Genomic DNA, 14,189 nt, shown 5'->3' on the forward strand with positions numbered 1-14,189 from the left:
AAAAATGATGATTTTCTTAGAGTATTTAATGCATTTTTATTTTCAAAATCAAATAACTATTTAATGATTTTGCTTTTACAATACTCCAAACTAACATATGAAAATGAAAACTAATTATCTTGCAGTAGTGATTATAAAATTACTTACAATACTTGTAAATTAATTCAAATATATAACTTTCGATGATTTCGGGTATACTCGATCGGGTTTGGGTACCTAATTCATTTACTAAAAGTATTCAATCAGATATTTTAAAATTCGGATTCGGATTCGGATCGAGTATTTTAAATCGGATTTCAGGTTAGATTTTCGGGTTCAGATATTTTGCCCAGTCCTATGTGGGGCTTAAAATGATATACATACGCCTAATATCATTTAAATTTATGCAAAAAAAAAAAAGAATTGAGAGTCAACAAAGTTGTTATGGTATGGAGCCGATCCAATATACTATTATAAATATACAAAGTAAGAATTCTAAGTGAAGATCAATAATGACATGAAGTAACAATGTAATGTTCCTGAAAATATCGATTATTTTGCCAGGAAGAACCGATTTGTGATACATTTTAATCTAGCAAACATTGATGGGTTTAAGCTCTAAAAAAAACTTAGTAGGCAAATCACACTGAAGTGTAACCAAGGTCCTTATGAAACCTTAGTAAGCTCATAGATGATCTCTTGTTTTGCAGGATTTTCATGACCCTCTATTATTAACATTAGTAGGCAAATCACATTAAAGCAAATCAAAACAACATGAGATTATAATTCCCTACAAAACAATGAGTGCTTTTTGAAGATTTAAGTCCTCGATTATTATTGAACACAAATAAAACTATAAAAATGAAACCTCGTTTCCTCATCATAAGTCCAAGTAACACACAACTGGAAACTCACTCACTCCGAAACAGCTTTGATATTGCACCAAGTGCCTTCGACTTTTTTACTATACTGTCACCTTCTTCTTCTGATACTCCCGCTTCCTTTTCCACGAATTCCTTAGCTTCCTTTAAATTCAAACAAAGCTGTTGTTTCTAGTTTTTATGATTGCAGATGATAATAAATTACTAAAATATAAAGAGTACACAAAAAAACTAATGGATGATGATGATTATTTGACTTGTATCTTGAGCTTGAATGAAGCTGCAGGAAGCTTCAACATATCCTCCATGACTTGCATCTTTTTGAAGTCATCCATATCAGCTGCAACGTAAACTTTTAACACTTCTAGACACTCCATATGCAGTAAGAAATGGTTAATGTGTAACAGCTCGATTGCACGTCCTTGATATTGTATGATATGCAATATCTTTATCTGGTTATTCAAGGGAACTTGAATCCCAACATATTGAGTTGTTCTCAATGTGTAACGATGCAGACCCTGAAGCATCAAGAGGATAGAGTCTACTTAATACTCATGCAACTCATAAAAGTAAGATTTGTTCATGGTTTTTTTTTTTGTTTTTTGTTTTTTTCATACCGAGAGAATCAGAGTTTGTAGGTTTGGAGAACGCTCTAGCAGAAGTGGTAGAAGCACTTTCCAACCGCGTTTCTGACTCGAAAACGCTAACTCAACGAGTTCGTTGAACACCGGTAATCCATCTTTGCAGAATAGTGAAATCGCCTAATTAAAACACACACAAACACAAAGAATTTTATTTTGTTTTTGACCGATAAAGATAAAAGGTAATGAGAGACCATAAACTGAAACTGACCTCGACAGCCGAAAAAGTCAAGTGAAGGGTCTTGAGGTTGCGTATCCCACTGATGAGATTCATCAAATCCTCACCAACCGTGTCCAAATACTTGTAATTTTTGGGCAAATGAAGGTCCAGAGTAGCCTTGCCAAGTGAATCCAGATTATAATGTGAAGTTTTGTGCCCAGCATAACCAGAGAAATAGAGGTCGACAACACTTGGAGTGTCAAGTGAAGTAGTGCAAGAACGATATGTATAAATATAGTTAGAAACTGAGACTTTCTTAATTGTCTGACTGGATATATATAACATGTCTGCTGGAAAGTACATATGATGTATGGTTAAGTCCTCAAGTGCAGGGCAAGCAGCAAGAAACACATCAGATAGTTGATTATCCCTAAATTGAACTGATTCAAGGAAGGAGAACCTTTAGTGATGGTAGACATGTATGGGAAGGAACACTTGGGACGTATATAGCTGTTCCCAATGACAGCTTAACTAGTGTGGTGCTGGTGAAGACTTTTGATGGGAGATCACAGTGTGAGTTTGATGGAATACGCAGAGACACCGTGTCCGAAGGCATTACATATGCAGCGGTCAACAACATCCATCACGCCAAAGCTTTCCCCAAAGCGATCTCTATATGGTTTATCAAATTTTAGTGAGAACGTCTTTATAATATGGTTGTCATCATGCAAAGCCAATGTTTTATCCACAAAATCCTCGAAACTCCTTTGAATGTCCTGCCTATTCCGTTTACCCTCTTCAGGGTGTAAAAAGATGGAATTGTCAAAGTCAAGATTAGGACTGAGAGCAAACAGAGTTCTCCACCTCTTGGAGAGAACAGAGGTTGAAACAGCTTCTTTCGTGGTAAGGAAGGACAAGATTTGGACATCTGGAAGACAATCCGATGAAGTCGGGTACAACTGTAGTTCACCAATTTGTTCTCCATGTTCCATATATCAAAATTTTGAAGCTGCTTTTCAAAATTGAGTCTCTCGGCTGTTGATTTTACTAGCTGCTTTAAGTTTTTGGTTTTCATATACATATATGGTGGAGGACAATGGAGCTCTCGCTAGGGTTTTATTTTTTTATTTATTTTGCCTTTTACTTTTTTTTTTTAAATTACTATTTATGCTAACCACACATGTTGATAGAAATCATACCACATAAATTTAAGGCTAATCATTTAAGAAAATACAAAATTTAAGGGTAACAAATTTTACAGTAGTCAAGACGACGTTTTAACATTTTGTTTTATTTGAATTAGGATGCTAATTACAGTAATAATCTTTTTATAATTCACTATCTCTTGTTAGTTTTGCTGATTATATTTTGTATGTTCGTGCTAATAATTTTCTTTATAAGATTTGGTTGCTTAATGTTCATTTTGCGTATAACCACGTAGAATTTGCTGTCAATGACGTGCGGTCTAAAGCTTATGAGGCGGTCTCCCCGTTTTGTGTGATGCTTGAACAAATAAACATTTTCTCTCCTGAACTAGACATCAATCGCCTGCAGCCCCGTCTCTCCTACGAAAGCTAGTAGCTCAAGCCACAGTGTAATTTTACCTATGGAAGTAGAACACAATGTTGTTCTTCACAGTCACCTTGTACTGCCTCACCAAACCATTTCCAAGCTGTTTGACAACGAGATTCGGAATTCAATTTCTGCTCCAAGACGAAGGAAGCATTTTGCCAATTTAATGCAACTTTCAACTTTGGATTAGATGACTTCACTGTTTGTGATTTCATAAATATTTGTGGCCTTTCTTTTTATTATTTTTGGCATGGTCTCAAAAACCATAGGTTTTAGCTCAAAAGGTTCCATCCAGAGACTGTTTAATAATACGATTATACGAACAAACAAATTACGAAATCTAACCTCAAAGTAGACAAGCATATATGTGTGATAACTCAGTTCTTGCTCGATCCTTAATTTTCTACCCAAGTAATGAAAGGTTTAGTTGGAAGTTGGTACAATTTGCTCTAAAATGCATGATGAGTATTCTATATCTTTCCAAGGGGGTGTTATGATTACTTAGCTTCTCGTGTAATGATTATATTTTGAAATTTGGTACTTGGATGACATAAACTCTTGTGTAAATATTTTCTTACAAAAATGGATTATACCTACTGTTAACAAAAAGAGTAGATCTCTCTATTTGGCCTTGAAAGTGTTTATATTCTATAAATTCACTAATTTTTCATCATGTCTGTGTTTGTAGCCTCGTGTTTCGTGTGTCTTTATTTAATTTTTAACCAAAATTTCTCTTGTTGTATACTATAGTAGATGATGACAAATTGAAATATTAGACAAAACTCCAAAAAAATTTAAAACACCAATAAGCAATAGGTATGTATGGTTAAGTCCTCAAGTGCAAGGCAAACAGCTAAAAACACATTAGATAATTGATCATCCTTAAACAGAATGAATCAAGGAGGAGAACCTTTAGTGCTGGGAGACATGTATCCTCATAAGACCGACCGATGTATTTTTTTGTTCCTCATAACAGATTAACTTGTGTTGTGCTATGTATGGCAAATGATATGATGCCACCTCAAAGATTCTATGAGTATAGATGAAGTTCATAGACACAGTGTTCCAAGGCCAAACATATCCAACGGCCAATGTGATCTCAATATTTGCATGTTTAATAATATTATGTGACAATTTCTTTAGATGGTTACAGGGCTTACAACCTTGTCTTTTGCTCTGTTTCGACCGTTGTGATTTTGATTCGGCAAAAGACAAACACTGTTGATGGGCCTGGGCTTTGCTTTTGTGTGACTCCAGTGGGTTATCTTCTACACATATGTTAGAATCTGAAATCACTTAGATCGAACTTGTAGATTTCGTTCAGTTTACTTTTGTGTGGTGTCCAAAATGAAGAAAGCTTTTTTTGAGGCTTGAGTTTATCTACACGAAACAAAGAGTAGACCAATATATCTGCTTTATCAGAGAAGCCACCCTACAATGATGATGAATACGAAGATTACATTATAAAAATGAGTGGGAAATGAGACGAAAAGGAAACAATCTCAAACCACTGAGAATGGAAAATAACACAAACAACATCAATGAAAGAGAGATCAAGAGATATATATCATATGTGTTGGTACGGGATTCAGCACCCCCGACATACCAAGCTAAACCAGAAATATTAATTGATTAGTTAACCGGGAAACCGGTTAAGGGCTTGATTAGGTCAACAAGAAGTCAGTTCGGCCAAAGTGTCACCTTGAAGAAGAAGGAGCCGACTTCCACTTCGGCACGGCGGCCGAATGAAGCAATGAGGCAGCTTTCCATATCTCACTTCGTCCGATAAGGAAAGTGAATATATATTGTAATCTTAGAGCATGTATAAAGAGGGGGATACTTCTCCATTGTAAGGCATCGAGAATCGAATACAATAATTGAGTTCTCCTCTTGTTCTTAGCAATAAACCCTAATTCTTTTGAGTTCTACTTCTTTATTTTTAATTCCAAGGCTTAGATCTATTTTCTAGAGAGATAACTCTATTGAATTTGTTTCCCCCCTTAAACAAATTCATTGTGGAAACCTAGTTCCTACAATTGGCGCCGTCTGTGGGGAACGCAAATCATCTCTAGAAAACTTACTCTCTAGCCCGACAATAATGTCTTCCATCATCATCGAAATCCCCGAAGCAAACCGCACAACCTCCAGCATGCTCGATCTCACAGGCATCGCATCCACTCAGGATGGCGTCGCAACACGAGGTGGCGTTTCGACTAGGCCGGCCATCGCCGTGTACTCCCGTCAGCGCGTCAACGCAACGACAAACCCGGCCGAAAATTCTGCCGAACTCCCAGTCGGGATCAGATCCGAAGGGGAGACCAACCAGGGAGCGGGGCGAACTCAAGTAGAGTTAGTCAACCTCGACACAGAGCTTACCGGTGAACAACACCGCAACGAGGAGGCTGCGGGCGTCACAGAGCAGCAGCTCGACGCACAGAACGGAGATCTCCCTGTTCATGCCACACCTGCGATCCAGAACCCGCAGGTCATCTCCATGGAGGATTTCAAGATCTTGTTCGGCTCCATGACGAAAGAGATTTACCAGATGATCTCCGATACCAATCGCAGGGTCGACGCCGTAGTGACCCAGACAACCCCATCACAAGTCTCTGCCGGACAATCGCCTAACTTGGGCGGTCTCACTCGTCGTCTCGACTTTTCGGACGCACAATTCGACAGGAGGAATCTTCCCCCTCACACCACGTCGAGTATTCGACCAACGAATCCGAATTCGCGGATACACGAGAGCTCGGCCGCCCCGGTCGCCCGCCTCACAAACCCCGGACCTTGCTTCGAACTCGAAGAAATCAAGTCGCAAATTAGCGGCATGAACACACTCCTCCATCGGGCTATCAGCACGGCTCCGGAGATTGATAGAATTGTCGAGGTGACTCGGCAGTCGCCCTTCACTCAACGGATAACGCGAGCTACCGTGCCGAACGTCAAGCTGAAACTTCCAATCTACCAAGGAGACAAAGATCCGGTCCAGTTCATGACGTCCTTCATGGCGACCATGTCCAAGGCACGATTCACCGACGAACAAAGGGACGCCGGTTGCTGTCAGCTATTTATCGATAGCCTCTCCGGCCCTGCCTTGGTATGGTTCACAAGGCTCGAGCCGAACTCAATCGACAATTTCGACCAGTTGTCCAAGGCTTTCCTCAAGAATTACCGAATCCTCATCGAACGAAGCGTGACAAGTTCGGATCTCTGGGAGATGGCCCAAGAACGAGGAGAACCCATCGCCAGTTTCTTGAACAGATTCAAGGAGAAGCTAACAAAGGTCAACGTCCCGGAGGACGCTGCAATGGCAGCCTTCAGGAAGGGTCTGATCCCTGGGTCACCATTGCGAAAGGACCTCAATATCCGGGAACCCAAAGACCTTGATGACGCACTGCACCGAGCTTCCAGGTTCGCACTCGATGAGGAAGAAGAGGCCCAAATAGCCGCGAAAACCAACGACGAACAATCAACGCATCCCCCCAAGGTTAAAAACCGGGTCGAACATCACGAACCCCGCAAGCACCACGAACCTCAGGATCGAAAAAAGGGCATCATCCACGCAGTCTCCGAGGCGGATGAACAAGACAAGCAGCCGACCGACCCGAAGGAACTTTACTGCAACTTCCACATGACCTCCGGTCATTCCACACATGAGTGCGTCCACCTGAAGAATTATTTGTACGGGAAGTATCTCTCTGGCGAAGTCGACGCTGTCTTTCAGCCAAAAAGCGTTCGCGGAGGCAGAGGTCGCCGTGGGGGATGGCGTGGCGGACGATCTAACGGAGGCCGCGGTGCGGGTGGCGGACGAGGCTACAACGCACCACCCAACGCAGTCCAACAGCCGGTCAACCAAGCATTCGTGAACGTCCAAGAGGAGGCGCCCCAAGCAGACGAAATGCCCGGCCCACCAAAGCGGCAGAGGGGGCAAAACCCGGAGCGGGCCAATTCCCCTCCCCGAGGACGAATAACCATGATACTTGGCCCACCGGAGGACTGCGCAGACTCCGTCCGCGCATTAAAGAAGAGGGCACGACAAGTGTGCACCCTTCGAACAGCTCCGAGCGAACCTTCACTCTGCTCGGACCCGATATCATTCACTTCGGAGGACGCTAAAGGAATCCAACATCCCCATTCTGACCCCTTGGTTATCGAGGTCACAATGGGCGACTTCGACGTCGAACGAGTTCTGATCGACACCGGGAGCACCGTCAACGTACTATGCTGGCAAACGTTAGAAAAAATGGGCGTCACACCAGACCAACTGAAACCCGAAACTCGAACGCTGACGGGCTATGATGGGGTTGCTAAGATGTCAATGGGCGACGTAAAGCTACAAGTACGAGCTGGTGGAGTGACCCGGAAGACTAAGTTCGTAGTCATTGATGCACCCCCGATCAACAACGCCATTTTGGGGGTACCATGGATATATGCGATGCAAGCCGTACCGTCGACCTATCACCTCTGCCTCAAATTCTCGACCAGCACAGGAATTTGCACACTTTATGGCGACCAAAAGGTAGCCCGAGTATGCTCTGTTATCGAAAAAAAGCAGAGGACGGCGGAAAACGCATAGCAATTACAGAGCGGGGACCGTCTTACCGGTCCCCACAAGCCGGAGCGGGATCGCTTCAGGTCTCCGGAGTGTCGGATCATACAGGTCAATATAGACCCCTCCGACCCCTCGCGAACCGTCGGCATCGGGTCCGAACTCGACGAACGCATAAAGACGAAGCTGATCGCTGGTCAACAAAAGATATGGTCGGGATAAGCCCCGAAGTCATGTGCCATAGGCTCAACATCGACCCCACATTCAAGCCGGTCAGGCAGAAACGCAGGCGTTTGGGCCCGGATCGAGTCCAGGCGGTCCAGGACAAAGTCGAACGACTACTCAAGGCAGATCAAATAGTGGAAGTCCAGTACCCTGATTGGTTGGCTAACCCGGTGGTGGTCAAAAAGAAAAACGGTAAGTGGAGAGTCTGCGTGGACTTCACCGATCTCAACAAAGCTTGTCCTAAGGACAGCTTCCCTTTGCCGCACATAGACCGTCTCGTTGAAGCTACGGCCGGCAACCAACTGCTTTCATTTATGGATGCATTCTCAGGGTATAACCAGATCGCCATGAGTCCGGCCGACCGCGAGAAAACGGCGTTCATCACAGATAGGGGCACCTACTGCTACAAGGTAATGCCGTTCGGATTGAAAAAAGCCGGAGCAACCTACCAGCGATTGGTAAACATGATGTTCGCAGATCTGCTCGGCAAAACCATGGAGGTCTATATAGACGATATGCTGGTCAAGTCTTTGATCGCAGAACAGCACGTCCAACATCTGACGGAGTGTTTTGACATCTTGGATCAATTCCAGATGAAATTAAACCCAACGAAATGTACGTTCGGAGTAACCTCCGGAGAGTTCTTGGGGTACATCGTCACTGAACGGGGCATAGAGGCAAATCCTAAACAGATCGAAGCCATCCGGGGACTACCCTCACCGACCAACAAGCGAGAAGTACAACGCCTGACCGGCCGGATCGCCGCTCTGAATCGTTTCATCGCCCGATCAACGGACAAGTGCCTCCCCTTTTACCAATTGCTTCGTGGAAATAGAGATTTTCATTGGGACGAGGAATGCGAGGTCGCCTTTCGTCAGCTGAAGGAGTATCTGACTTGCCATCCAGTGCTGGTCAAACCGGAGGACGGCGAGGCGTTGTACCTCTACGTCTCGGTTTCAAGCTCGGCAGTCAGCGGGGTGTTAGTCCGAGACGATCGCGGAGATCAAAAGCCCATCTTCTATACGAGCAAAACACTTAACGACGCGGAATCACGGTACCCCACGCTGGAAAAGCTGACCCTTGCGGTAATCGTCGCAGCACGGAAGCTGCGCCCCTATTTTCAGTCGCACTCTATCGTCGTGCTTACTGACCAGCCACTCCAAACCGTCCTCCATAGCCCTCTCCAATCCGGACGCATGGCAAAGTGGGCGGTCGAACTTAGCGAATACGATATCGAATACCGTTCTCGACCAAGTCTGAAGTCGCAAGTTCTGGCTGACTTCATCACCGAACTATCGCCTGAGCTCGACGACCCCACCCCCGCGGTGGAACAATGGACAATGTTCGTCGACGGTTCGTCAACAAGTCATGGCTCTGGGGTGGGACTCATCCTTCGATCCCCCACCGGTGAGATCCTTGAGCAAGCATTGAAGCTCAACTTCAAAGCGTCGAACAACGAAACCGAATACGAGGTCGTTCTCGCGGGACTCCGTTTAGCCCGGGGACTTGGAGTCAAACACCTGCAGGTCTACTGCGACTTCCAACTCGTAGTCAGCCAATTCAGCGGAGAATTCGACGCCAAAAACAAACGAATGGGAGCATATTGACAGTTGGTCCACACGTTATCCGGGGAGTTTGCGTCTTTCTCTCTGACGAAGATCCCACGGAACGAGAATGCATCAGCCGACGCCCTCGCAGCCCTGGCAAACCGCTCCGACCCCGAGCTAAGACGTACCATTCCAATCGAGTGCATCGATGCTCCCAGCATTAATCCGGACAGCCAGATTGTCGTCATCAACGACAACTCAGTCCCGATGGAAGTCGATGAGCCAATAGAAGATCTGACGGATGTCGCCAAACCCCCGGAGGATTGGCAACTTGAGATCAAACTTTACATCTCCGATGGTATCGTCCCGACAGACCGATGGGCAGCTCGACGACTGATGGCCCGAAGTGCCAGGTATATCCTTTTGGACGGTGAGCTGTTTCGCCGAAGTGCGTCAGGAGTATTCCTTACCTGCGTTACTCGGGACGAAGCCGAACGCATCATGATGGAGGTGCATGAAGGCGAGGGTGGTAACCACTCTGGCGGACGCGCACTTGCTCTTAAAATTAAAAAGGATGGTCACTATTGGCCTACCATGATGGCCGATTGCGAAACTTTCGCGGCCAAATGCGAAGCTTGTCAGCGCCATGGACCAACGCGGCACGTCCCGCCCGAACTGCTAAATACCGTGACAGCTCCGTACCCTTTTATGCGCTGGGCCATGGACGTCATAGGACCCCTACCGGCGTCCAAATCCAAGAAGTATGTCCTGGTGCTGACCGATTACTTCACCAAATGGGTGGAGGCAGAATCTTTCACGAGAATCCAATCCCTATGTCGCCACGGACTTCCGTACGAGATTGTCACTGACAACGGTACCCAATTCACCTCGCTGATCACCAGACGTTTCCTGTCAAAGTGGCAAATCCGTCTCAGCACTTCGACTCCTCGGTACCCGCAAGGTAATGGTCAAGCTGAAGCCACGAATAAATCGATCGTCGACGGACTCAGGAAACGACTCGGTCGAAGGAAGGGATCATGGGCAGACCACTTGGACGGTGTGCTATGGTCATATCGCACAACCCCGCGGCGAAGCACAGGACAGTCCCCTTTCTCTCTCGCATATGGTCTCGAAGCACTTGCCCCGGTCGAAGCAGGAGTCCCGACACTTCGTCGTACTTTGATGGTGGATAATCCCGAACTCAATGACAAAATGCTGGTCGACCACAACGACCTTGCCGAGGAGTTGCGCGATAAAGCTTTAGTTCGAGTGCAACATTACCAAGACGCAGCCGCTCGATACTATAATAAGACTGTTCGTCAGCGACGTTTCAACGAAGGCGATCTAGTTCTGAGAGAAGTTTTCGAGAACACCAAGGAAGTGAACGCCGGTAAGCTCGGCGCTCGATGGGAGGGTCCATACCTCGTGTCTAGAGCGGTTCGTCCAGGCGTCTACGAACTCGTGACCATGGCCGGGGAACGGATCAAAAACTCGTGGAACGCAGCCCACTTGAAACGTTATTATAGCTAAGTCGCTGTTATGATCCTACACAGGAGTTTTCGGGACTCCGAACTCCATTTATCTTTCTTTTGTTTTACGAACTACGGTTGGCTTGATCCCCACTTCGGGGTACGTAGGCAATTCCTTATCTGTTAAAAATATAGCGAATGCAGCCAATATATTAATAAAGTTTTGTCCGGTCGAAAAACTTCTTCTTGTTATTCGAATACATTCAGTTCGGCGGCAAGCCGATGTACGAAATATCGATCATGGATTTGATTTTCTCTTACATGGTTTGATAATTCCAATTAAAATAAAGTTTTTCTGAATAAGTCAGTCCCCATTACATGCTTTGGAGCGATGACCAACACAAAAGAGAAAACAGAGAAAAGAAACGCAAAGGGGGAAACCCCTTCAACGACTGAGCTCTCCTAAAAAGAAACAAAAAAAAATCCGAAGCGTTCAGGGTTTCGCCGTCACCGTCTAGGGCAGTCCAGTAGACGAAGTGGAGGCCGCGGACCTGACAGATCGTCCGCCAGTGGTTCCTCTACTGTTACCTTATCCAGTTCGCTTCGCCAGAACTGACGAGCTTGCCTTAGGGCACCCAGTCTCCCCCTTGGAACTTCAACGCCTCTTGACACCAAGTCTTCCAGGAAAGCGCACGGGCCCTCGACCAGGTGCCTCTCACGGAAAACCGGACCAGTCGATTCCAGGAAATTGGCGTACCGCCTTAACCTTTCTACGGAAGCCCGGTAGGCCCAGATATCCACGGTAAACGGGTGCGCGGTATCTTTGAGGGGCTGACAGTCGTCCTCGAAAAGGACAGGCACCTCCATACTCGCCACCAGTTCTTGGCACGCCGCACGCGCGACAAGCAGCCCGGTCATACGCCACTTCTCCAAGAAGAAACCCTCGGCGATTAATTCGTGCAAGACCCGAATAGTCCCGTCCAAACGGTATAGCCGACAGACTTCGGCCAGTCTACGACGTCTCGCCATAAGGTGAGCCCCCAGCCTATAGCGGCGAGCCCGATACCTTCGGAGTTCTTGGCACACGAGGCTCCCTTCTACACCCGCCATGTCGACAGGTGGGACAGGTGTGCGTACTTGGAAAGTCTCTACGCCCTCTTGGGCGGGGGAGTCATCCGACGATTCAGTTCGGTTGGAACCACTCGACGAAGCGGTTAACCTTTCTAGAGCCTGTCTTAGCCACGCAGATCGAGTAGTCACCATCTCTTTCTCTCAATATTTTGGAAAGTTGTGGAAGTTAGAATGAACTCCCAAACTCTCAATCCTATTTATACAGGATTACGGGAAGTAACCGCCGCTGAATCCACCAATCAGAGTGCAGCGTGATTTTCGCGAGGTCCCGAGAATAATTCTCAAAGACCGCGCAGCGCATTTAATAAAGCACGTTCATTATTTCCAGAACGGAAAAAGGGAACTATATACTCATACGTATACCTTAGCCCGAATGGGACTAAGTATCTATTAGTTCCTACCGAACTCACCCCTTGTTGACACCCTGGCCAGGTGATCAGCTGGTATAATTACCTACTATTTTTCGGGATAAGCCGGACCCAGAGCGTTTATTCCGCGCCCAATTTCTTAATTGTTGGGGTAAGCCGAACCCAGAGTATTTATTTCGCACTCAACTTTTAGTTTGGACGGTGTGGTAAGCCGAACCCAGAGAATAATTTCGCACTCTGGCTACCGAACTAAAGTAAAAGGAGATAAGACGAGCCCAGTATCTCGCTCTCCGATCAAACACACTTCGTTCAAAATTCATAGACTGCTTCTGAGGCGCTAATCGATTTTGAGTACCGTCACTTAATTAAGATTGCCCGATGTAAGCCGGGAGACGTCTCGCTTCTGGCATATTTTAGGAAATAAAGTAGCAAAATAAATCTCTTATTATTACTGAAAAAGTTTTATTGAGATTTTACAACGAGCAAAGTTCAAGTTCGCCTGCTATATTGCAGTTGTATCTTATTATCAAACGGAACATCCTAATTCCGAACTGGTGCGCCATTTGCAGCGATCTCGCGAATGCTCGTCTTGAGTCGCTTCGGCATCGGCCATAGTAGTTGCAACCCAGTTTTTTCCCATTCCTCGGGACGAGTCTCCAATGCTCTAGCTTTCTGTTCGGATTCATCGAGCAGGTCAGTAGTTCTTTTCCTTTTCGCCTTGAGTAGGGCGATCTCGGACTCCAGAGTCCTCAGCCGTCGATCGATCCTGCCCTTCTTCATATGAAAGTACTGAAGATCTTGAGTCAGCTCTTGGTGCGTACCCTCAATCTGCAAACGCAAAATCAACAACGGGTTAGTACGAAGAAGACAAATTTCGATCGTTCGTAAGGAAAGCAAAAAGGAAAAGAGGGTAGTGGCTACCTGACGGAAAAAGGCGTCGGCCTCGGCAAGTTCAGCACCGGTTGCACGCCGGTTAATGTAGAACGGCTTAACTTTGCCGGGAATGAAGTCACCAATCAAGACAGGGTCCATATGCGTCGACCTCCGCTCTGATTCCCTTTGGCATTCGTCGCAGTATGAACAAAACATGGCGGCAAAGCAGCTATCTTGTCGAACCCGTTCCTAATCCAATCCTTTGGGTGAGATTCCAGCATCTCGAGTTTGAGTACCAGATCTCGCTGTACCTGTTCTGACGCGGCAAGACGATCGCAATATTCCGTATGGCGATCTTCCACCTCATGAAGAAATTCTTCCAGTTCGCGCCTTTCTTCCGGTTTGACGTGGAACATCAACATCCAGGGAGCGCGGATGTTCGGGTAATACGCCATCCCCCGTTCAATAGCTTCGGCATTCGAGAACGTCGGCACATCGTTACCAACTAACGGGGATTCCACGCTGCTAACCGAGCTTGACATTGTCTTGATTAAGAGTTCTTCTTGGGATGTTTCACCCGTAGGCAGCGCCGGATAGATTTATACGGGTATTGGGAGGAAAATCCCCTTTTTAAAAAAAAATGGCAACTTTCCGTGCCAAATGGTAAGAATGCGAATTAGAAGAGAAAATCCCTTTTTTATCAGTTTTTCTTTTTATGATAAAATAAAATTTCGGTAATTAAAAGAGAAAATGGGCCGAGCGAGTCGGCAATGTTTTACAAGGGTATTCAAACC

At 45.7% G+C, this 14,189-nt stretch overlaps 1 protein-coding gene and 1 pseudogene across 1 annotated transcript; one reads left to right on the forward strand and one right to left on the reverse strand.

The window, feature by feature from the left end:
• Positions 1 to 645: 645 nt before the first annotated feature.
• Positions 646 to 2,653, reverse strand: LOC104698810 (putative F-box/LRR-repeat protein At3g44080; annotated as a pseudogene).
• Positions 2,654 to 5,331: 2,678 nt separating this feature from the next.
• Positions 5,332 to 7,809, forward strand: LOC104698811 (uncharacterized). Its single transcript, XM_087456073.1, has one exon. The coding sequence runs from the start codon at positions 5,332 to 5,334 to the stop codon at positions 7,807 to 7,809; it is 2,478 nt and encodes an 825-aa protein (XP_087312199.1).
• The last annotated feature ends 6,380 nt before the right edge of the window (positions 7,810 to 14,189 follow it).

Source organism: Camelina sativa, chromosome 6 (genome assembly GCF_030686135.1).
Source record: "Camelina sativa cultivar CO46 ecotype springtype chromosome 6, ASM3068613v1".
NCBI lineage: Eukaryota > Viridiplantae > Streptophyta > Magnoliopsida > Brassicales > Brassicaceae > Camelina > Camelina sativa.